The 25,395-nt window shown below is 43.8% G+C and overlaps 1 protein-coding gene across 2 annotated transcripts in view; it reads right to left on the bottom strand.

Annotated features, from left to right (window-relative positions):
* Positions 1-20,473, bottom strand: part of GPC3 (glypican 3) — a 449,578-nt gene extending 429,105 nt beyond the window's left edge. The window contains exon 1 of one of the 2 annotated variants that reach the window (XM_067722649.1): positions 20,111-20,473. In XM_067722649.1, coding sequence (XP_067578750.1) covers positions 20,111-20,285 — 175 coding nt within the window. In that variant the 5' untranslated portion in view covers positions 20,286-20,473. Of the gene's footprint in view, positions 1-14,475; positions 14,587-20,110 lie in introns of those variants that run through there. The other variant, XM_067722650.1, reaches the window with a different exon arrangement.
* Between the last annotated feature and the right edge of the window lie 4,922 nt (positions 20,474-25,395).

Below are 25,395 nucleotides of genomic sequence, written 5' to 3'. Positions count from 1 at the left end.
GCGGGGGGAAGAACCCTTCCCTAAAGTGTTATTATCTGTTCTGCTACCAAATCAGCTGTGTGACTCAACCAAATACCTTTTCAGATCTGGGCCTGACTAGATGACCCTGCAGACAATTTCAGGTCTGAGAGTCTGCTTCCAACTATAGGTCAATCAATAGTCACTAAGCCCATTCTAGACTAGGCATTGGGAGGACACAAAAGAAGCAAAAGACCTGCCTCTGCCCTTCTAAGAAGGCTCTGTCAATAGCACTTGACAATAGCTATACATGAACATGGATATGAGGCCAAGGCAAAGACCAACAACTCAGCCTTTTCAGTGCTTCACCCCATGTAATAACCACATTCCCTTTTGTATACCCCTTTGTCTCCAGAGGCCAACTAATGTCAGACAGCTTCCTGATGGATGGCACGCAATAGCAAAGGGAAGGACTCTGGAATCAGACCAGGTTGTGAATCCCAGCTTCACCACGTAACAGCTGTGTGATCTTAGGCAAGTTACTGAATCTCTGAGCCTCAGCTTCCTTATCTATAAAACAGGAACAATAACACCTACCTCTCCAGGTGGTTGTGAGAATTAAACTCCTATTTAATGTTTCCCAAACACATGCCTTCATTTCCTGCTTCCCTAGAACAAGTTCCCCTTAGAGTAGAGAACTCTGGTAAATTGGGATGATTCAAGAGACCCAGAAAGTTCTCTTCTGTAGTGGACTGAACGGTGCCCCCCCAAAAGATTATGTCCATGTACTAACCCCTAGAACCAGTGAATGTGACCTTATTTGGAAAAAAAGGGTCTTGCAGATGTAATTAAATTAAGGATCTCAAGATGCGGTCATCCTGGATAACCCAGGTGGGCCCTAAATCCCATGACATGTCCTTATGAATGACACACAGAGGAGAGACACAGGAAGAACAGAAGACCATGTGAAGACAGAGGCAGACATTGGAATGATGCAGCCACAAGCCGAGGAAGGCCTGGAGCCCACAGAAGCCGGAAGAGGCCAGGAAGGACCCTCCCAGAGCCCTTGGAGGGAATGCAGCCCTGCGGACACCTTGATTTTGTACTTCTGGCCTCCAGAACTGTGAGCTAATCAACTCAGTTGTTTTAAGCCAGCAAATTTCAGGTCATTTGTTCTGGCAGCCCTCGGAAACTAGTACACCCTCTCTCTCCCACCTATAAGTACCTGCCTAGTAATGTCTAAAGGTTTCATCGTGGGTGAGTTACTACTTGGTTAAGCAATTTCGTCAGGTGTTGTCTTAAAGCGTAATGTTCCTTGAGTCATTCCCTCATACCTCAAGGCTAAAGAGTTTACCTGGGAGCTTCCTGGAGCACAGGAAAGAGGGGGTGTGGTGGGGGAGTTAACCCAGCACACCTGGATAGGGACATGGGGCGATGTCAAAGGGAAAGATTGCAAAAAGATCAAAGGGGCCAAAACCAAATTTTATCTATGCTCAGCCTTGAGAAAGTCATATTGATGAAGCCCAAATGTTACTTTAACAGCATAGTCCCATACTACAAAACGGAAGTCTTGCAGAAGCAAAAAAATAACAACATTGCCTCAGTCCTTGGTTCATATTCCAGAAAGTCTGTTAGGAGGGTGCTCAGACTAATCCAAATGCCTCATTCTCGCTGCTCAAATGTGTTTGTTTTCAACGTATGGACACCAAGGGGGGAAAGCAGGGCTGGGGATGGGGGGGCGGTGGTGGGATGAATTGGGAGATTGGGATTGACATGTATACACTGATGTGTATAAAACAGATAACTAACGAGAACCTGCTGTTTAAAAAATAAAACAAAATTCAAAAAACAATGTTTGTTTTCTTAAGCCTGATAAATTAGGTGTATTTTGTATACATGAAAAAAAGCATTTTAAGCTATTAGCAATCAAATAATCACAAAGAGAGCTGGGCAGCAACGGAATATGCCTATCAGTCTGGGCCTCCAGCCCAACCCTGAATTTGGTAGGAGTTTCTCTTCACATTACACCTGCCCTAGTCTTCCAGCACTTCTGGAGACGCTGTTTAACCAGCTCTCAGGCAAATCTTTCTGATGTCCAATTGCCCTTACTGTTAAGATGCTTCTCCCAGCTCTAATGGCTAACCTAAATTTCAGTTTCAAGCCGTTGCACCTTGTAATTACTTTCTCAGCTGCTGTAAATAATCTGTGCCCTCTATTTTATCTTTCCCCTTTCCCCATGATAGGGACCTGTGGAAAAAGGAGTCGGTTGCCTTGTTAGTACAACATACACACTGCACCTGAGCAAAATGCAACCAAAAGAAAATCAAACACTCACTCTTGATCCCTGAGTGAGAAACAACGTTATTGATCTTTTCCTTTTTCCTATCCTTCAGCTGATCTGAGTGTCTACACTGACATGCTCTAGTGCTGTGGCATTTATGCCATCTTGGGGACTAGCTGTGTAAATGCTCCAGTAATTTTATACAACTTCATCATACTGTTGTGTTAGAACTTGAGTATCTGAAAGACTGAGGAGAACAGATTTTCCGCCTCCTTCTCCTCCCCCACTCTCATGTAATATGAATCAAAATCTTCACTAATTGGCCCTCCTCCTGCCTGTTACTGAAGTCTAGACTTGGTGGCAACCCCTTCTGTGGAAGAGATTTAATGAAGGAGAAAGTGCATGGGAGGGGAATTGGCAAGCAAACCACTGCAAAGCAGCTATAAGAAACTTGGAGGCACAAGGAGTTTTGGGTAAGCTGAGATTGGAAACTAAAGGATATGGTTTCAAACACACACAGACACACACACACACACACATTGGTGAATTCACTTTACCCTGAACCAAATGTTTCCTAAAATTGAGGAAATTTTAAGTTGCATTAATGCAACACATAAAAGAGTTTTCAATGATGCTCAGTAGTGACTTTTTTCCTCCTTGCTTTCTTTGGGAGCCATGAAAAACAAAAATAAATTACCAAACAGGTAATTTGGGGATTTGCCTTCCATTCCCATGATTTCACCGAAAAACTCAAAAATTTCTAATAGTAACTTCATTCTCCTGTCAAGCTGGGGGTGATTCAGATACAGAGCTCTCCAGAGCCCAGCGTGGGTTCCAAGAGGGAGTGCCAGGAGGGCTCCAGATCAAGCTGTAAGAACCAAGCCTGGATCCAGGATCTCCCTGTGGGCTGCTAGTATTATAGTCTGACCTGCCTCCTGAAAGCCACCAGATCCAGGATCTCCCTGTGGGCTGCTAGTAGTATAGTCTGACCTGCCTCCTGAAAGCCACCAGCTCTCAAGACTGCAGCAATTTCGTTTGGGAATGTCTGCCTCATTTAACTTTTACTTGTTTTCAAGAAAGAACTGAAATAAAGTAGAAATGACATGGGAACCATGGAGCCAGTTCTCCCAAAACCATGCTGACCGCCTATGTATGTCTAAGGAGTGCGGCATTCAAGGTAGCTGAGGCTACAGTCAACTAGGGCAGTGATGGAAACAGTTTGATGCAGTCACTGAGGCAGTTCAACTCAGAGACGATAACCTTCACTGAACGGGAAAATCGAATGCCCGTGACCCCAGGCTGCTGAGCTGCATTTGGGACGCAGCATTCCCACAGATTCAAGCCATCGCTCTTCCAAGGCCCTCCTCCTTCCGCTCAACAGATACGGAGACCCTCCATGCATGGTCCTCATCTGTCTCCATGTCTGCCTCCCCCACCAAGAACAGAGAGAGGGGAGTTTTTTTCTTCGAATCCCCAGCATCTCACACATACTGGGTTCTCAAAACTGGTTTCAGAAGTAATCCCCAGAAATGCTGAGCCCACCACAAGAGTAGTGATTAGGAACATGGTTCTGAAACCAGATTGAGTGGATTTAATTCATTTTGTAGCTATTTGACCTTGTACAAGTCACTAAACTTCTGTAAGCCTCGGTTTTCTCATCTGTAAAATGGGAGAAATAATAACACCCACCTGGTAGTTCTATTGTGAGGATTAAATGGGATGTTGCCCATAAAGGGCTCAGCATAGCGCCTGGCTCAATAAATGTTAATGATTATTAGCACTGCCCCCACCACAGGTGCTCAATAAAAACTTGCTGAATTGAACTCACAGCAGTGGGAATGACTAGCAGATGTGAAGGCAGCTTGAGTTGTTTGGGGTTTTTTTTAACGTTTTTCCCCACCTCACTCTACACCAGATGACCTCTGAGATTTTTTTTCTTTTTCTTTTCTTTTTCTTTCTTTCTTTGTTTTTTGTTTTGTTTTGTTTGTTTGTTTGTTTTGTTGTTGTTGTGAAAAAGGATAGAATAGGGGATAGTTAGGCTCCGCTTTTGCTGATCTTCAGTTTTTCATTTAGGGCAGAAAACCAAGCCTGGCAAAGCCGGGCAGATGATTTTCTGAGAAATATGACACGGCTATTAAAAACCCTAAATGAAAGTTGTGTAATGAGCATGAATCTGAATACATTTAAGTTTTCTCTAGATCCAGTAATTCCAGCATCATCCTTATATATAGTTTTAAGTGTTTTTTTGCAAATGTGCGACCAAAACCCTAAAAGATAGCAGAATTTTTCCAGGGGTGGAGGCTGGGTTGAGGGTAGGGAGGGGTGCACAATTGTCATGAAAATTAACCCCTGAAAATGCACAGGATTTTATTACCAAATGGATGCCTGAGGAGATTACTAGATTTTTAGGGTCTTTACTATCAAGAGAGCAACCTGCATGCCTGAAATAATTAAGAAGAAACTCAATTATCGAGTAAACTGAAATTTCAAACCGCCCTGCTTACCTAAATGAGAAAAGCTGCTTAGACTAAAGCGTCATTACTTCTATTTAGACAAGCCTTAGCAAAGATATACAAGGAGCTAAGGAATGGGACCCCACATTCTTCCCTAAGCCACAACAATGCCTGTTTATGTAAATAGGATTTTCAATAACAGAACAGAATCTGAAAAAAATGTTTGCATTATTGTCTCTGAAAAAAATGCAAATGCAGAAGATGAAAGTCAAGGGGCTTTCACTATGATTGGGCACAGAATACCCTAAAATATTTATTTATTCTATGCGAGTCTGGGCCTGGATTCCAAGTGGATCTAAGAAACAAGCAATGACTCTAAAGGTCTGAGTAGAGTAGGAAGAAGCACCAAGGTTTCCCTGACTCCATGCGAGTGAGCGCATATTTATTCAAAAACTCAGTTTAAAAAGAAATAGAAGTAGTAGTAGATATCTATTTACGTTTATTTGGCAGCCCCTTCCAAAATCTGGGCCAGAACATAAATACCCTTGCCTCCATCATCACCATCTGACAATCAGACACTCTGGCCACATGACCATAACAACCTCCAGGCACAAACCAAAAGCTCATTAAAGACTATATGAAGGCTATTTATAGAAGAGCTAAACAAAGAAGGAAAGAACTACTAGCAAAATTAATTAGACTGTTCATACTTTGGACAACTATTACTATTTGTTTGAACTCAAGTGTCCAGTTCCTTTCCTGACTGGTATTGATGACTACAGAGATGCCACGTATCCAGGGTTTTCAACTGACCCTGTAGTTTTTTGGTTCAAGAACTCAGGTTTTGACCTACACTCTGTATATCAGCCTTCCTGTTGCTGTTTAGGCAGCTGATAAGAGGCAGAAATCCTTCTTGCTCATTAGGCCATTAGCTGCTGTTAAGCAAAAGGCTCAGGGAGGGGGCTGTTCAGTGGCCCAGAGGAATGTGCCAAACTCCACATATAAAGCCAGCCCCAATTTGGGGTTAAGAATTTAACCTTAAAAGGCTGACAAGTCATAAATTTGCCTGAGGTTCATATATACGTGTGACTTTCACAGTTTATATTTCCTAGCCAGGACTCAAAGTCAAAACATGCCCCTGATTAATGAATGGTACTAATTGTTATTCCTGACTTGAGAACATTAGCCTTTATCCAAAATATTTTCTTAAAAAACACACAATCTCATACTTAAAACTCTCTGGCTTAGGGGAGTTTGGATAACTGGTCAGAAAAAAAAAAAAAGGAAGAGGAGGCTAATGTTATCTGTTACTGGTGCTACCATTTTGGTAGGCAAGATTGACTGAAAAGCTTCCATTTCACTGTGTCCATCAAGCAAAGTGCAAAGGAATGTCCTCCAAATCTAAACATCTGAGATAAAGCAACCATCTGTGAGTCCACACAAAAACTGAGCTGGGGCCCGGGCAGTGCGGAGGTGGGGGGATGGAGGGGCTAAAGTATCTTTAAGCACATTTTGTCTAACTTATCTTGTTAAATATTTATACATAACTGCATAACCTAACAACCTTGGCCAAGCTTGGAGGAGATAATAGATACAGGACAAACCAAAGATCCCCAAAGTGTGAACACAAAGAAAAAAATACCAAGGAATACTCCAACTGGAATACACTCTCTAACCTGTAGTCAAATTTGAAACTAGGACACTAAAATCCTACAAATGAAACAATGTCCTGAAACGTGATAATTTCATCAGGGAAAAGCAGGCTACAATTTGGTTAGCCTACAAGGTAGGTGTCAGTTCTACCCCACAGCAGCAGTCTTTCAAAGGGGCTCCCTTATATTTAGAAAAAGGAAAGGCATTCAGTGTAAGAAAAGAGATTTCTAAGAACAGAGATGCAATTTGCATTCATTGAGAATTATGACAAAGTGAGAGAGAATGTAAGCTACATTGCAAGGATCTGAGGTATTCAAGTCAGATATATTTAGCCTTGTCCTATCTGTACAGAAAGCCTTTTAAATACTCAGAGTTCTTAGAAAGAGGAATGTAAATGCATCAGTGCATATTTTAGACCTCTTCATTTCCAAACTAAGGAATTGAATTTCACAATATCCCAAGAGAAGTAACCAGGTACCCAAATATGTGGGCAGAAATGCAAAGCCTGTTTTCTCTCCAGGATCACTGAGGGCAAGCGGATGTGGAGAAGGCAGGGGAAGATGGGGGAAGAGAGGGGAGAGAAGGAAATCAGGACCTATAGGAAAAGGAAACACAACTTAAAATAGAGAGGAAAATATAAAACCTTCCACTCATCTATTTTTTTAAGAGAACGAGAAACACAAAAGCATTCAATAAATATAACAAACCATAAAACGCCTTCTGTTCTAAACTATAACCACTTGAGAGAGTGTGAGGGCGGAAAAGAGGAAGGCGAAAAGGGAAGACGGGGAGCAGGCCAACAGACGATGAAGGGGGGACCCACTCTTCCCCTTACCGTGGGCATCACGGTAACTTGGGCTACACTTCTTATCACCACTCTATGAAATGTTGATGAGCTTTTGGGGAATTTTCCCAAAATTGTTAGTTGGTAAAACATCTCATGGCCACTAGGACCTAACTTGAAAATAAAACTGGATATTGTTGAGGGGTGGGGGAAGACTACAAATGACTGAATAAATGTTGGTTCCAATATCACCTTCAGGCTTTGCGAATGAGGCAACCTTACTCTCTCAAAGAACAAAAAGGCAATCTGACAGCTTCTGAAGGCCAAAAGAACCTTCAGGCAATGTTATTAAATTGACCCACAGTACTGAAGTTTCAAAGGCAAGAAATGACTTGGGTTTTCGAAATTAACACTTGTATAAAACCTTCAGAATTCCATGGGGGGAAATAAACCTTTATTTCAGAAATAGACTTTGAAGTTTGAAGACAAAGCAGAAAATCTGTTTCTGAAAACAGAAGGGACTATTTGAAACACTCAGCACAGTTCTCCCATGGCTCTCTGAAACTCCTCGGGAGCTCCACTCTGACTTCTGGGGGTGGCCAGAGAAGACACACCTCAGAATGCCAGTAAAAGAGGACGTGGGAAACCAATAGTTCCCTAGGGTAAGAGCAAAATGATCTCAATTCGTATGTGCCTCTGGCCACATTAAATTAAGCCAAGGCCTAGACTAGAGGTTCTATCCATCTAGGGGAGCAAAGACTGTTTTTCAAACTGTCACGAAGTTATTAGCAAATGAGCAAAGATCCCGTAGGCTCTCTCTAGCCCACCCATTCTCACTTTCTTATGCTCCCTCCTTCTCTCCCTCTCCCCCCAACACTCTGAATCTCTCTCTCTCCTTCCCCCTCCTCCCATCCTCCCCGACTCCACCCATCCCCATCAATGAATAAACAGCTGAGGCACAGCACAAACTTGAGAAATCAAAAGAACAATGATCTATTACAAGCAAGACCCTCTCTTAAGTGTGCAAGGTTCTTACCCTCAAGGGGTTTACATTTGCCTACAAAGCACCTGGGGAATGCTGTTAAAAAATACAAACTCGGATTCAGTAGGTCTGGGATGGCATCTGAGATTCTGCTTTTTTTGTTTTGGTGCCGAAACCCCGGATTGAACCAAGATTCTGCATTTCTTATCAGCTCCCAGATGCTGCTGATGCTGCTGGTACATGGGCCACACTTTAACGAGCAAGGCTCTAGTAAGAAGAGAAAAGTACATAAATGAGAGCAAAGGAGAACCAAGGCCATGGGAGAAGTTCACTGATAGCAGGGTTCAAAGGGAGAAAGGATCACATCTAGTCATGGGGAAACATGAAGTGATTCATGAAGAAGATGACATTGTACTGACACCGTGAAAAGTGGGTAAGACGGCAGCAGGCACTGATGAGAGGAAGACAGTCAGGTGGTCTGTAAGCAGAGGCTGGGAGACAGACAACTACAGGGTCCTTTCAGCAACGAGTGCCAGCCTGTTATGCTTAAATAGAGGGCACACATGTCAACAGGATAAGAGTGAGAGGCATGATGGAGGGAGACTCGCAGGACTTGGCCATTTAATTTGGATGTGAGATGTGTAAAAAGAAAAGTCAAAGATGATTTCAAGGTTTCAAGTTGGGTCCCAAGCAGAGATGCTATCACCAGAAATACAGAATGTTGGAGAGAGGCCGGTTTGTGCAGATAGGAAAAGAAAATGATGGACTAATTTTTTACTGTGTTGAAAGTGAAGTGCTGGCAGGACTTCTGGATGGAGATATCTAGCAGGAAACCAGGAAATACTGAACTGGACAGCAAGGAAGAGGTCAGGTTGGGAAGAGATGGAGGAGTCATTCAAGCAGCGAAGATAATGAAGTCATGGGAATGGCTGTGGGAATGAACAAAGAGAGAACAGAAAGGGCAAAGGACAAACGCCACTGGAACACTTGCATCTAATAAAGGGTGGGAGGAAGAGCGTAAACAAGCAAAGAAAGAATCAGTTTTACAAGTAGGAGGGGAACCCAGCGTGTACAATATCTCAAAAGTCAAAGGAGTGTGGGAATTTAAGTCAAAGACTTTATATCCAGACCATATTCCTTCCCCTCGTAATCCAATGTGTACACTGGAAAGAGCATGAGCTATGGAGTGAGACAAATCTGGATGTATAATAAATCCTGGCTCCACCACTTACACAACCTTTGGGAAAGTAAACCTTTCTGGGCCTCAATTTCTTCATCTGTAAAACGGACATGACATCACCTACCTTTCAGCTTTGCTGTGTAGATTACATGAGAGATTAAATATAAAACAACTGACACGTAGTAGGCACTCAGTAAATTGTAGTTTTCATGCTCTTCACTTGTGGCCCTTCCAAACTATTCCATCAACCTAAAAGTAGCCTCAAAAAATCTACCTAAGAACAAGGAGTTTCAAGCTTATGTTGAATGAAAATAGATACCCTGATGAAGGTAAACTCGTGAACAGGGAAATTAAAGAAACCATTATGCCAGAGAAACAGAAAATTATACAATCCTCTCCCCCAACCAACCAAAAAAAAAATATCACATCCCCATAGACACTTAAGTAAAGATCAGCCCAATTACACAAGTATTCCTAGTATTTGCTTGGAACCACATGTTTCAAAGGCTAGCCAGCATGGCCCAGTCTGAAATGGAATAGAGACCAGAGCTCCAAAGCTACACAGTATTACAGCATTCCTTCTCCAAAGGGGGAGAGCCAGAGGGGCCTACATGTTGGAACCAAGCCGATCTGTGGAACTCAGAACCTGCAGACACTTTATGAGTGGCGGCATTGTTTGCACATAAGATATATAAAAACAAGGCTTTCCAGACATAAATGTAATGTATGATTGTGAAAGACCACCCACTGCTAAGAGTAACAACGACTTTCAAACAGTTTAAATGACACACATAATTATTAATTATTGCTATCAAAAATAATAGAAATCTGATCCGTTGATTCTAATGTATTTTTCTACACAGAAGTATGTGTGGTGTGTGTGTGTGTGTGTGTGTGTGTGTGTGTGTTGGAGTACATTATCTTATTTGCAAAGTCTTGGACTATGACAACATATACTCATACTTTTAATCAAAAGAGTTCTTAAAGTCTTTGGCAGTTTTTAAAAAAACTCGCCAGATGTTGGCAAAACACATTTTAAGACATGTCACATGCAAAAGCCTGGAAAATATCATCCACACCCATGACTTCCAACTTGAGCCTATATGTCGATGAGTCCCAACTATGCTTCTCCTGAACTCCAGAAGAGTATATACACTCTTTCCCAGTGATCTCATCTATCCCCAGTTTTCAATTACCATCTACATGCGGACAATGTCCAAATATGTTATCTCCAGCCCTGACTGCTCTCTCTTCTATTATCCAACACACAACCTCAACTACCTACCAGACATTTCTGCCTCAATGATCAAAGGACCCCTCAAACTCAACCTGTGGAAAATCAAACTCATTATTTCACCCCTCAAAAATATGTTCCTCCTGTGTTTCACTCATTTATTCAACAAATATTTACTAAGCACCTATTATCTGCTGTAGCCTCACCACCCCGCAAAACTAGAAGTTCTAGACTCTCCCTTCTGTCCTCATAACCAGTCACCAAGTCGTGTCTACTCTACTTCCTCTATTCTCTCAACTTTATCTTTTATTGTCCTAGTTACTGCCCTGGCTTTTCACGTGTATTATTAAAACTCCCTGCCACCACTCACTCCCCACTTATCCTCCATCCTAAATGGCGTTTCCTCTTCTTAAGATGTTTTCATGGCTCCTCACCAGCCTTGGATACAGTCCAACAAAACTCCTCAGCATCTCCTACCTACTTTTCTTTTTCATCTTTCCTCTACTTTCCCCACATCTCTACTCCAAACAAGCCAAACTAGTCCAATACAACAAATATGTCATTTTGTCTCTTAAATCTGTACCTTTGCACATACCGTACAGGACAGCCCACTTAAGGCAACTAGGCACCCTCTTCCATAGCTCAGCAGCACCCAGATCCCCACTGGGCACCCAGCTCATCATGCTGCCTTGACATCCATGGTTTTCCTTACTGGGTCCCTCCCTAAGCAATGGTTTATCTTATTCATCAGCTCAGTACCTGGCATAGAATCAGTGCTCAATAAATGTTGGTTGAAGCAAAGAATGAATGGAAAACTTTTAAATATTTATGCAGAGATAGCATATAAAGTTCATTATTAGTAGGTTCATTTTCTGACAATTTCCATCTGTTTTCCAAAACAGTTAAATGTGGTTCCCCAATAAAATCACTCCATGAAACCTAACTTGAAGTGCCTCTTGGGTCACAGTCTCATTTCTACGGAGCTCAACACGCAATCTAGCCAGTGCTAGAAGTAGTTCTCCAAAATGAACCAAATTCACAGTATGGGTTAACCATCACTACTTCAACAAGGATCACGCCTCTGTACTTAGGGAAATGATGGAACTTTATAAATGAGCAGTAGCTCTATGATATCAGTGGCAATTAGCTCTGCAACAATTTGGGGCCAATCCAACTGAAAATGGTTTACTCAGGCTCTGAAAAGCTGTACCCCCCAGTTCTTCCCAGTGTAGGTTAGGCTTATTCTCTAGATTATTAAGGGGGTACAGTTGTAGGGATATTTTATATGTGTGTATGTATGAGTATACAAATGTGTGTGTGTGTGTGTGTGTGTGGAACCAAGCAGATCTGTGGCACTCAGAACCTGCAGACACTTTGAGTGGTTGCATTGTTTGTACATAAGATATATAAAAGCAAAGCTTTCATGACACAAATGTAGAGTATGATTGTGAAAGACCACCCACTGCTAAGAGTAGCAATTCACAACTTTCAAACAGTTTAAATAACACATAATTACTAATTGTTGCTATCAAAATAATAGAAATATATATTCATACATATGTATAATCTATGAATATATATGTAAAACATATGCAAATACCACATTTAGATAAAGCTGCAGCTAAAATCTCTCTCTACTTGTCACTTCCTCCTCAAACTTTAGTTTTGAAAGAGGGGCAACAAGGCTCCCAGGGCCACAGAGAATAGAGAAATATGCTTCAACTTCACCACCCTCCTTCCTCAGTCTCTGCTGCAGATCAGTTTAGAAAATGATACATTCAGAGAATCAGTCATTCTCTAGGTATATGCCATCCTAGGACCTCATTTGACAGTGATCAAGTCCTCTAGAATATGTCTTTAGGTATTTATTCTTATAGTCATTCCAACCTTTAATAATAACTCTGTACAAGGCACTCTACTCGCCACTCTAGAGGATACCATGACAATCAAACATGGCTCCTACATTCAATGGGCATAGGGTCTGTCAGAGGCTATGAATAAACTATGGACTTCAAAAAACATGGATACTAAGTAAGAAGTATAAATAAGGTAATTCTGGGAACCGAATGCAATTAGGGCATATCTCTGTATTATCTCTGCACACATGATAATTTCCACGTTCAAATGTTTTCCAATCCTTTCCGTCTGTTATGTGCCAGTTAACTTTCTGATATATACCAGAATGAGGGCTCTTAACCTACTCCCTGTATCCATCACCCTAACTCTTCCTCTCTTCACCACGTTTCCCTCAGCTTCAATCATCCAGACCAAAATCTGACAAAGAGCAATGGAGAATCCCAGGATGCCAGAACACATACTGGAAGTATGTATTACGCAGAGTGTGGGAGAGAGGGAAGAGAACCATAATTAAGAAGGAAACTATGCAAATAGAATTCTAACATTATTTTTAAATGATCATCATTTCTTTCTCTTTTCCCCTCTTTCCTACTTGGGCCTGTATCTGAAAGAACTCCCAATGGGTCATCACTGGCCAATTTTGAAAGTATGCCCTAATGCATACAGAAATTAAGAGGACTCTCAGGAGGCCCTTTAGACTACTCCAATAAAATTCCCATGGCTGAAACCCACTTTGGATTATGTCCTTTTCCATGTACATTTATGAAGTTTGATGTTATAGGTAAGAAACACCAAACACTGAGGGAAAACTTATATACATTTAGTGTATGCTTCTGTAACCAGTTGCATTATTTTCACACTAAATACCACAGATCTGTAAAGTGAAAATAAATATATGCATTTACGTATACGTAAATATATTTATTTTTAAACTACTTAAAATAACCTTGTAAACAAGCACAAGCTACTTACCTCTTGTAAGACTTGGCTAGTCTACTTTTTCCAGGGAGTTATAGTACAGCCAAATGAATTAAGTCAATGTCCTTTATCACTTACCCATAGACAACAAATGGATTTTTGACCTGAAAAAGTAGTTACTTTTTTAGAAACCTTAGTATATTGGTAAAAAGGAATCAGCTACTTAAATATTGGTTTTACGGAAATTTTATGGTTACATTTATAATTCCATTCATTCATTTAGCCTACAAATATTTATGGGGTACCTATTATTTGTACTATGCACTATGCTAGACACTGACGATACAAAGATACATAAAATACAGCCCCTATAACCTTGAGGAGATCACAGTCTAGTAGGGAGATACAGATGATCACAAACACATACCTTAAAGATACCATAATAAGGATTTCTAATTTTCCAGTAATAAACTTATATTCAAAAGGCCAGTTAAAATTCTACTCTCAAAGTTTGCTGAATTTATAAGAAATAAATGCATGCTTCATTGTGGGAATTTTGAAAAATACAGAATACTCTCAAAATCATCACTTCTGAGAAATGTACATCTTTCAGGTGAATGGCTGGAATACAGTGTGTGGAAATTTCATTTATAATGGCTTTAACTTCTCTGTTCCTTTTTACTGCCACTTTCACTAGTATTTTATCTCTCTTCCTATCAATTATTTATCAATATAAGCCTATTAAGTATACTTCAAAGAGCTTAGTAGATTTACTAATCTAGCATATAAATACAATTTCAGCTACTAGGCATAATTAACTGTTCAGAACACTAGCAAAGCATTTGGGTCCTAACATTGACTCCTTTTTCCTCATGAGAAAAAATACAAAGTCTCAAATAAGGCTTCATGTAGCTACACACATAGAGAGGCAAAAGTGAAAGTACCTTCCTTGTTAATCAATGCGGAGTCATTTTTGTTTAAAAATGGCAAACAAGTATTCCTAATAATTAGCACTTGGATAATTAATATTTAATTGGCCTAATTCGAAGAAGAGAACTAATACTTTACTTTGTATATTCAACAAGGTATTCAAGTGAGACTATAAGGTCCCAGTGAGCGTTTTCCCCTCACACACAGCATTTCAAAATGCACATTTTCTCTGCTGATATGCTCACCTTCGGGTTGCTGTGTGAATCGCAGTGTTCCTGTCATTACGTTTCAGAAGATAAATTCCCATTACTTTATGCTGTCTCTAAAGCCAGTCCGGGGCCGACGACTTGGACACTATTTTCTGATGCTCATTGCTTAATGGAGTGCTGGGGATCCTGTTTCAAGCCTGACAATTTGCTAAATATGGGCAGATTACTGGGGGATTTTTCTGCCCACACTTTCCATTAGACCCTAGATTACCAAAAACATCAAACCTGCTTAGAAGCTCAGCTAGGGCTGAAGAGATGCTGGCTCCTGGTACGGTCTCTGGAATTGAGCCTGTGCACAAATTCTGATCCCAGGTTACAGAAACCTGTGAGGTACATCAACAGGTCCATGCATGTGTCACAGCTCAACTCCCAAATATGGTAATGTCAACATTAGTGAGAAAGGTCTAGCTGACATTAAATCAAAGAGAGTTTGATTTAAGAGATGTCTTACAATTTATGTGCTATAATTGGTGATCTTTAACGATACTAGGGCAGTCATAACAATGTTGCTAATTTCAATTTGTTCTCTGGGTACTCAACATTCATAAACACTGCCTGATGGTAAGAGTCGCCAGCTAACTGAGGTAAGCCCGAACCAGTCTCCGGTCAAAATATATGCAGCTTGAAAAGTTTGTCCACATACCCCAATAATGTCTCATAAAAATCTGGACTTAGACTTTTCAAATAAGTAAGATGAGATCTAGCTTAAGAAAGTATTTGAGAGTTTCATAGAAGAATACATAACGATCTAGAAATTCTATTATCAATTATTTACTAAATGCTCTACGGTACTCTTAGCATTGTGCTCAACACTGCATCAAATACAGTGCTTTCCCTTTAAGGAGCTTATAATCTAAAACATACAAATAACCATATGCAGAAAAAAAGCGAGAGATCAGAGTAAAAGGAAGCATTCACAAAAATGTACAAATTCAGCATGCCAGAACTTTTCAGTTGAGCAATATGATCCCCAGTGAAATTCTTTCCAAATGATGTATCGTGTGCACAAGTTATAAGTGATTATCTTCAATTTTCTTAGAAATGAGTAATAAGATACCTCTTAAGAACCATGCTTTTGTATATGCATCAAACACTACAGTTGGCGTGGTCCTATTGATAACTGCCATTTAAGGAGAACATATTTTCTGCCTTGTCTCACATCAGACAAATCCAGACCTCTTTTCTCCCAGGTTGGTAATAAGCTGCCTTTTTCTAGGCTACAGTGAACAGCAAACATTGCAACTCCAAAGATGGAAGCAGCAGAATGCTCAAAAATATTGCATCAAAATATTGGATACAACCTACCAGCCCATAAGAAAAAAAAAACACATTGCAAAACTGACACCATCTGTGTCATCTAGCATCCATCAAAATCCTCTTATGCTTCTATTTCCTAATGCTTACAAACAGAATTTGCTCCAAGAATTAAGAAAACTTTTTAAGATGGCGGCCCTATTAAGCGACCTCTCCCTATCTCCCACTTCATCTCGTCAGTTCTTTTCCCTTGCCCAGGCTGGCTATTGTGACCATTTCAGCCAATTTCCTGGAGGTATTTTCTAGCCCTTTTCACCCTATTTAATCCCACAAGTTTCCTGAGAAGCCTGTTTACTTGTATGCTCCCCCACTAGACTGTGAGCGCCTTGACAAAAGGGACTATGTCTTACTCCTCTCGGCACCCCCAAAACCTAACACAGAGCCTGCCAAGCAGCAGGCAGTCTGAGACTCCTTTCAGGCCAAGGCGCTCCACCGACCATCAGCCGTCTCCTCAATCGGATCGATGCTTCCCTCTGAGAACATCCCGTTACCGATCACCAGGATTAGCGTAATAAATATATTCAGACCACATTTGAGAGAGTTCTCTAAACTACTCCAAGTTAGCACATGGTGATACAACTTTTTCAAAGTTTGAACAAATCACCTGCTCACTCAACTGTCCAGTGCAATCTCAGAGGAGAGAAACCCCTCCCACACCTCACTCTTCTCTCCTGACTTTAGGACCACTAACTGCTTCCAGTTAATTGGGGAACCACAGCTGGCAACCCGGAGGAGGTTACTAGTTCTCATACTCTAAAGCAATAACAACGAATACCAAACTCTCTTTTCGAGAACGTTGATTTTTATTTTGATGTTGTTTCATCTATTTGAGAAACTCCAAGTCAGTTTTGGCTTTTCAAGGCTGCCTTTTACCCATTCGGGCATTTGGCCTCCTGGATTGGTTCTTGCACTTTCCAAGGCCCTCTAAGGCAAGATTCCTCAGTCTTTGGGGAGTTGCAACACTACCACGGTTTGTTTGATTTTCTCATTCCCATCCGTCCCCTTCACCACCACCCCTACAAAAGTGGTGTATGGCATTCATAAAGTGAATTACACTTGATTTTTGTTTAGAGGAGGTTTTTTTCAGACTTCTGTAACATTCCCTTGAGACAACTGGAAACATCGTTGTCTGATTACTAGCTCACTTTCCTCGCCTAAAATTGTATCCATTCCTGATTGCGCCTGTGGGTAGGTTAAGCAAAACAAAATAAACATCTAGACTTATGAGCTCATTGGCTTTTTTCTGAATTTTTCTAAATTAAATAAGGGCAAAAGAGCTGCACTGAAAGTCAGTTATATGGATTTTTCTGCCAAATGCTAACTCTGTGTGCCTGGTTTCCATCTGTGGTGCTTTCCAAGTTACAAATCCTTAGGAAAAAAAGAGTGGGGTACGAAAAGATCTATGGATTTGGGGGGCATGCTATTTAGAGTTGCTATCCTGTGCCTTTGAACACTAAAAGACATGGGAACGTGAGATCGTAAGGCTTTAGATCAGCTTTGTGGAAGTCTAGCGTAGTCCTTCAGCACCAGTGATTTATTTTTTAGGCCTGCTGATTTCAAATGCCATTTAGTCTCATCCATATTAGCATAAGAAATGTACCTTATCCACTCTAACCCAATTCTGCTAATGGCCTAAGTTAACAGTCAATCCCATGCTCCCCCTAAGTGAGACAAGACATTCTTGAGGATTTCTCCTTACTGTGACCAAATCTCGTTTTATCTGGGACAAAGAAAGCTTTAATGCAGTTAATATAGTGGAGCAGAAGAAATGAACACGGCTTAAAATAGAGATGGGAAAGAAAAGTCAAGCGGTCATCACGATGGTTCATAACTATCAAATAATTTGCAGCTCTCTTTCAATTTCCAACCACTGAACGACAGCAGCAAATCACACATTTATTCACTTTGAAATTATGCACTTGCCATTGTATTTAGTCAGCCATTATCGTCTCTTCTCTGAAATACTGATGAGCTCTTTCCACACACGGACATTAGGATTTTTACCATGCTTTCCATATCTACAGTGACCATATTTGTCCAACTAAAATTCAGGACACGTGGTTTCATGCCAGGACAGAGTACTGGAAATCTGCACCGTCCCAGAAAATCCAGGCTATATGGTAGCTGTGTGGGTATCGCCATATTTGAAATTTGGCTTTGCTCCAGGGTGAGTCAGAACAGTGCCTGCCACGTAGAAGGTGCTCAACAGGGCATATGTTTGTTAAACAGAAGTGAAGTAGGGAATGTTGGGTTTATACGGTAAAGACCCTTGGAAAGGGATTTTTCCTATAGAGTTTGGGAAATACTTGAGGAAAATGAAAAATCTCCATTACGAGTCCCTGCTCTCTGTATGTAACATGGCCATCCTTAGGCCAGGAGTAAGGGTGCTTGGAAGGAGGGAGCCCAGGCCAAATCTCATACACACAGTGTGTGGGCCCTCCCAATACTTTTATACAGATGCTGCAAAGAGGCAGGCAGCCAGAGAGCTGGGGGAGGGCAAGGGAGGGTGAGCTCCTGCTTGAGCCTGTGTAGAGGGGGGTTGCTAAATGAGTATCTGTGCGTTCCCTCTGGTCTTTTTCCTCTTTTAAGCACAATCTTCACCCCTTGGCTTCAAACCCGCCCAGTGCGGCCCCCGCTCCAACCCTGGATCCATTCATCTTGTGGGGGGGCTCATCCTGGGAGGACAAATTTTTACATTACCAACAAAAGCATGTTCTCTGGCCTTACCAAGCTAATTACCAGGGCACTTCGAGGGGAGAGAGAGATTCGCCTGCTGTTGCAGCTCTGTGGAGCTGATTCATAGGTTGCCCCTTACGGCTCCTGCACACGCCCACGTGGTACGTTATTAACACTAAACAGAGGGAGAGGTAGTTCTACCCTTCCTTAGAGCGAAATCCTGCAAAGCAATATTTAACATATGCGCAAACGCATTTCAGTCACCAAAAAGGGTGAGCAATTACCTTTGCAACTAAACAGCAGGCTCGCTCGGCTCTTTTCATCCACCTAAAGAAAAGGCTGAGGGCGCGCTGGCTGCCTAGGTAACCTCCCGCTAGTGAACGCTCGCCGGCAGCGCCCACAGGGCGCGCATCGCATTCACAACTTGGCCCAACCATCAGGCCCGCCTCCCCGACTTGTTGAGAGCCACGAGCCAAGTTTTGGCGAGGGCTGCTCCCCGATCCCTCGGAAACGCGGGACGCGCGCCTCGCTGGATGCCTGAGTGGCGAAGAGACACCGGAGGCCACAAACGTCTTACGGTTTGTGAATACAGCCAGCCGTTTCTTAGAGCGCACCTCTGATAAATAAACCTGTTTGAAGCCGACTCTTCTTGCCTGCATTGCCAGTGTAGCAACTTGTCCTAATTGGATTCTAAGGCAGGCTTTTAGGACTCCAACCGTGGGACAGTCAATCACACAAGGCCATTAATATTCATCTGTTGACAGCGGCAGCGCTCAGGGAAGGCTAAAATATGCCCTTACAACACGACCTGATTGTGCAGAACAAAAGGCAAGCGTTCAGAAACTTTCCTCCACCTAAAATCATCTCCCCTTCAGGGTCCAGCCTGTCAAGAAGGCAGATGAGTTTGAGAAGGGGAGGAGTTAAATCATCTTTGGACTCCTGCTCCCCGGGCCAGCGGCCCGGTTTTGGAAACGATTTCGCCAGCCTAGAGAAGAGACGCTGTTTTGAAGGAAAAGCCTCAGTCCTCCTCATTTGGGGGACCCTCCTGCCTACTCAAAAGTTTCCCTCCGTGTGTCTTTACCTGCCACTGCGGATTCGGAGATCTGTCCTCAACTTTGCCTGCACTTGGGCCCGCGAGCCTCGGGAACCCAGGCTGCGGAAAGGAGGGCGTGAGGGCAGGTTGGGGAAAGAATGGCCGGAGCCGCGGTCCAGCTGAGGCTGAAATTCTGGCACGTACGTGCGAGCGAGGGTGGCAAATTCCAGAGGCACCAGCTAGGATGTGGGGCGCCAGTTCGCCGAGGCGGGGAGAACCAGCTCCAGCCTTCCTGCCCTCCCCCCAAAAATGGGCGCTCGCTAGAAAGGCCATGCTCGCGGTTCCTCCCAGTCGCACCTTCGCTGACAGCCCAGCAAGCTTGGGAGATGCGGACACGGCCCACATATACCTTTCTTCCCTTTCTCGGGAGACCTGGCCGGGCGGCCCGGGCACGGCGACCACTCCCAGGTGCCCGGCCGCTAGGCTCACGATCGCGGCCCCGTGGGACTAGCGCGCTCGGGTTACCTCCACCATGCGCCCCTTGGCTCACCGCCGGGCGCGGGGAACGCGCGAGGGACGACTCCTCACCTGGCACCGGGGTTTCAGGCACCCACTTGAGTCCGGGCTGCAGTCTCTGGAAGAAGGAGCGGACCTGGTGACAGGTGGCGTCCGGCGGCGGCGGCGGGGGCTGTGCCTGTCCCGGGCAGTCCAAGCTGAGCAGCATCGCCACCACCAAGCACGCGGTGCGCACGGGCCCTGCCATCCTGCTTCGCCGGGAGCGAGAAGAGAGCGGGAGAGTGGCAGCGGGGGCGAGAGCGGTCCCAGGACTCAGCAAGCCTGGCAGTGGCCCTAAGGAGCGGGAGACGTGCCGCTACCCAGCCGCTGCAAAAGTTTCCTCGCAGCTACCTGGGCGCTGGGCGAGGGCGGGAACGGCTCGGCGGCTCGGGGCGGGGCGGGGTTGACCGGGTTGGGGCGGGGCGAGGAGGGACCGGGTGGGGCGGGGCGAGGCGAACTGCGCTGCCGGGGGGCGGTGGCGGCCGCGCGGCGAGGCTGCGGGCGCGGGGCTGCGAGGACTGCTGGGGCACCGCGGCGCGGGGACCGGGCAGGAGCGGCGCGAGAGGAGGACGCGGAGCGCGTGCGGTGGCTCCTGGCCCCGCAGCCCAGCTGCCGGCTCGCCGCCGCTCTACACAGAGAGCTCTGGCATAACTACTGCAGAGGGGCTGCAGGCTCGGGCGCGCTGATTGGCTTCCCGGCAGCCGTCCCCTCTGACTGGCTCTGGGAGAAGTTCCCCAGCCTCACTCCTCCTTCCCGCCGCTCATTGGCCTACAGCCGAGAGGGCTTTTCCCTTTAGGATTTTTGCAACCTCTCCATCCTTCCTTGGGGGTGCGTGGGGGTCCCTGGCTTAGGTATCCCTCCTCCCAGCCCGGTCCAGCTCGTCTCTGGCCACAAGAGCCTCGCAAGAGGTCTTCCTCCTCCGCACAAAATCCACCTCCTCTTCCTGTTCTCTGAGGAGCTTCCCTCGAACCGTTTTCCCAACGCAGCTCTGGCCGGGTTCGGAAACCCACCCCACAAATAGTCCCATTCAGGGGCAGCTGGGGACCGCTGGCAGAGAGGGGCAGGAGGTTCACAGCCTGCCTCATCTTTGAATACTGTACCTAAAAAGTCTGACAGCCCGTGGGGCTTACTAGATTTAATTTAATAGAACCACGCAAAGTCAGAGAAGTCACCTGATCCCAGGATGAAATCTGTCTCCTGTAAGGTAGCTCCTGGTGACCTTTCATGAAGCAAAGCATAACTGGTGACAACAAGATAACCTGGGGCTTAAAGTCAGCCTAACTCATTAGAAAATTGTTTCACACAGCAAATTCATTGAGCCAGAGCTAGCCTGCTTGAGACGTCTCCAAGACCCAAATCCCCACCTCTCCTGTTTAAATGTCATCATCTGAAACCCAGTTCTTTGAAAATCAGATACCTCTCAGAGGAGGAATGTATTTGGTCATTACCCATATGCTCCTAAGTAGGGATCTTAAACTCCCTGGTTCTTTCTGTGACTCCCACACACACCTAAGCACAATGTCTGGCACATAGCAGGAACTCGATAAGTGTTTGTATAATGAAATGATTTAACACCTCAGTGTGAATTAGTTTATCATCTGATCGTGTTGTCTCTGATCTAGGTAAAAGCAGGTTTAGGTAAGGAAAGAAAAAGGAGAGCCTCCACCCCAGGAATTCTCCAATGAGTACCAGCCAGGCCAGGGGCGGAGAGGAGAGGTCGTGTGCCAGAACTTGTGGACTGAGAAGAGAGGCAAAGGAAAGATAGGTGGCCGAGGAGCTCATTCATTCGTTCAGTAACAAATATTTGAATTGCTGCTACATGCCAGACACTGTGAGATACAAACAGACAGTGGGATACAAAGATTAACCTGTGGTACCTGACCTCGAAGAGCTACAGGTCTTGTGGGAAAGACAACTAAACAGAAAAATGTTAACACAGCATGTGGTAAGTGCTAACATAGAGGCAAATGCAGAGTTCTAAGAGGGTGAGAAGGCAAGCCACAGAAACCTTCCCAGAGGGGGTGATGCCCTAAACTCAGGCTTGAAAGACCAGTAGGAGTTGAGGTGAGAAAAGAAGATGGGGGAAAGGGGGGCAAAGGAAAAGAAGCAGGACGAACAAAGATTCTGACAGGAGAGAGCCTGGCATGGCCCACTGGGATGGTGGGAGGTGCAAGTAATGGTTTCAGGCTGGGGAGTTAGAAGAGCTACAGCAGCAGAGGTAAGCAAGGGTCAGATTAGGCAGAGTCCCCAAACCATGCAAAGGAGCCTGGGGAACCACTTAAGGAAACTCTAAGCAGACAGGTGACATGACCTTATTTGCCCCATGAAAAGATCTCTCCAGCAACATTGTGGAGAATGGCTTGGAGAAGGAAGAGGTTTGGAAGCAAGTCAAGAGGCTGTGAAAATAATCCAGACAAGAAATGATAAACTCCTGTGTCAGAGGAGACTTGGAAAGGGAAAAAACTACTGGAGATATTTAGGAGATAGAATTCAAAAGGCACCTAGTGGATCTGGGGGTTGGGAGAGAGAGATTCAAGGACGGAGGGCTCATTCATTCTTTTTTTTTCAACAAACATCTGAGTGCAGCCTACGTATCTGGCATTCTTCTCCTACTTCATAATTTTGCCTGGGGCTAGGCCTGCGCCTGCATTGAACATTTGACAAATGACATATCCACTTTAAAAGAAACACCAATTAAGAGTCATAATTTGGCTGGTGAGTTTGATACGTTCCACCTGTGGAGCCCTGTGACCAAAGGGCAGATTGGAAGGCAAGCATTGATTGAATTTCATGACCTCGCAGAGGAAGACATGACCTCCCATAAATTCATGATCTTCCAGAGCTCATGCAACTAACTACAAAGGCAACAGTTGTTTTCAACTACTGGGTACTGAGTACCTTGAAAAGAGGGGCTACGACTTCTTGTTTTTAATACATACTTTTATATCTAATACACTTTGTATGAACCAGAGCAGTGCTTCCCAAAGTGAATCCCTGGTGGTATGTGGGCCAGTGAAGTTTTTGGTTTTTTTAAAATAAATATTTGTTGTAATGTGGATCAGAAATTATGTATATACGTAGCAGCGTATCCAACCCATGACTTCATTAGGACAAAGCTAGGTAGACAGTACTGTGATAAATTCACTTCAATAAAAACGTGAGCTGGCCTAAAATAATATTAAACAGTATTGAGAATACGAGGATATAGCAAAACTTGTGCGGTGGTATGTGAAAGACAAGGATTTGGACTTAGGTCGTAAGCAAACTGACCCTGAGGTTTTGGCAAATATTTCTTTGGCCTTAAAGCTTCTGCACCGCCTCCAAGCAGCTACATGAGGGTTTTAAGCCGACCTAAGGTAGGAGTTAATATAACTTTCTAGGCTTAAGGAGTGGTTGCATTTTTTTAATAAGTGACTCTCAAAGACTTTCTAGCCTTCCAGCCCACAAGCTGTAACTCTAACAGTAGAATTTCAAGCACTGGAATAAGCACCGAAGAATAGGTTTTTGGTCAGGAAAGCCTGCAGGGGCACTACGGACAGCTGTCTATCGAGTGTGTGGAATTTTACTGACAAAATCCAGTTCCTTTACCAAAGCGTCAAATCTGTTCCTTTATATGCTATATACTGCTGAGATGGGTGACTATGAATTAAGATCGGGTTTTCTCTTTCCCTTTTACATAAACAACTGTCTTACTTTTCAAGGCTCCCTTCCTCATATTAGAAGTCAGGGCAATGACTCATCCTTATTCTTCAACTAGAAGAGACAAAGAGAAACAATCAGTCTAGAAACACAAAAGGATGTGCTGATTGAGCCGGTGTTCACTTTCTACAATTCATGGCTCTGTGCTTTCAGGCCCAGTTGGAAGCATTTAGATAACACCATTGGGCCCCATTTTCCTCTTTGGGCCTCAGAGGAAGGCTACCTAGCACAGCAGGCCCAGAAGAACTTTTCTTCACCTTTCGTTCCTAGTCTCCAGTTTGAAAGAATTCGAGAATTCCCAGCTGTAGCCAGCAGCTATTATCTTGCTGTATCTGGGAGGAGAGTCTGGTTCCATGGCTCCAAAAGCAGCATAAATCAAGGTTTCTGGGAGAGGGTTAAGAAAGGGTGTTCAACAGCTGCCGCCATGGGAGGGGCTCATGCATAGCCCTGCACACGGCCACACACGCACACACGGTTTGTCTTGGGCCCGGTTCCCTTTGCCGCCACAGGTGATGCTCTCCCCTCCCCAGCCCCCTGAGGTACACGGCATCTCCTCCCCTTCACACCACCCTCGAAACCTGCTTTCTGAGAAGAAATTTTAAAACTCATCCGCTTACAGGGTATACGGTTGATAGGATACAATGGGGCTGCTCACCCAGGGGTAGGGGTATTGAAACAGGGATCAAAGCTTTAAACCGAAGGAACAGGGCTCTAAAAACTGTGGAATTCCAGGCATTTGCCAGTGGGAAGGGAGTGTTTAAACTGAGGGGCAATGAGGCCTTTTTAGGTACACCTGAAATCACATCATGTAGACAGTTGCTTCTATGTTAGACGGGTGCTGTTCACAGTCAACACCTCCCTAGCCACACCTCTGCACTCTGGCACACAGCCACTTTGTCTCCTTCTCTTGCAGTGTATGACTCCTTTGTGGGACAGAGGGGAGGGGAGGCGCCAGGCACACTGATCCCAATTCTCCCAAATGTATAAGCTATGATCAGAGAATGAATTATGGTCCTTTGGGAGAGAGTGTTCATTCATTCACCCCAGCCAGCAGGCCAGTGCAATGTAAATGGTAACTTTGTAAGTTGAAAGACTTAAAGCCATTTTGAAAATTGCATAATAATCCCAGGTAGAATTTGGCTCTATGTGTACGGAAAATTAATAGGTCCGGCTGAGATGCTTGCATTATGAGTTGTGGATGGATAGCCTCTCCCCAGACCGGGACTATGCTTTGCCCTCTCTAAATCCACAAAATGTACTGAGGTTCTTGTAAGTTAGAGTTGATGACTTTGAAAAAAAACTATTGAGGTTTTTATTTGTGGCATCATGTTGATTGCTGTAAATAAAAAATTATTCTATTCTGTCTTCGTTTGTGTCAGGAATATTGATCTAGATTCCTAACATATTTCTTCATACCCCTAGTCCATTGAGTTTCATTTTTTTTTTTTTTTTGATTGGGCAGATATACTATATGTATATCTAACATTTTGTCTCTATTGCATAGCAGGGTCGGTTTTCTATTAAAATTTAAGGGGGTTGTAGTTTGGTGATTGAGAAGATGGTAGCTTTAAATCTAAAGGTTGGTGACGCCTGAGGCACAGCTTTATGTGCCACATGGC

The sequence above is a fragment of the Pseudorca crassidens genome, chromosome X (genome assembly GCF_039906515.1).
Source record: "Pseudorca crassidens isolate mPseCra1 chromosome X, mPseCra1.hap1, whole genome shotgun sequence".
In the NCBI taxonomy this organism is placed as follows: Eukaryota; Metazoa; Chordata; class Mammalia; order Artiodactyla; family Delphinidae; genus Pseudorca; species Pseudorca crassidens.
This window is presented reverse-complemented; position numbering and strand designations above follow the sequence as displayed.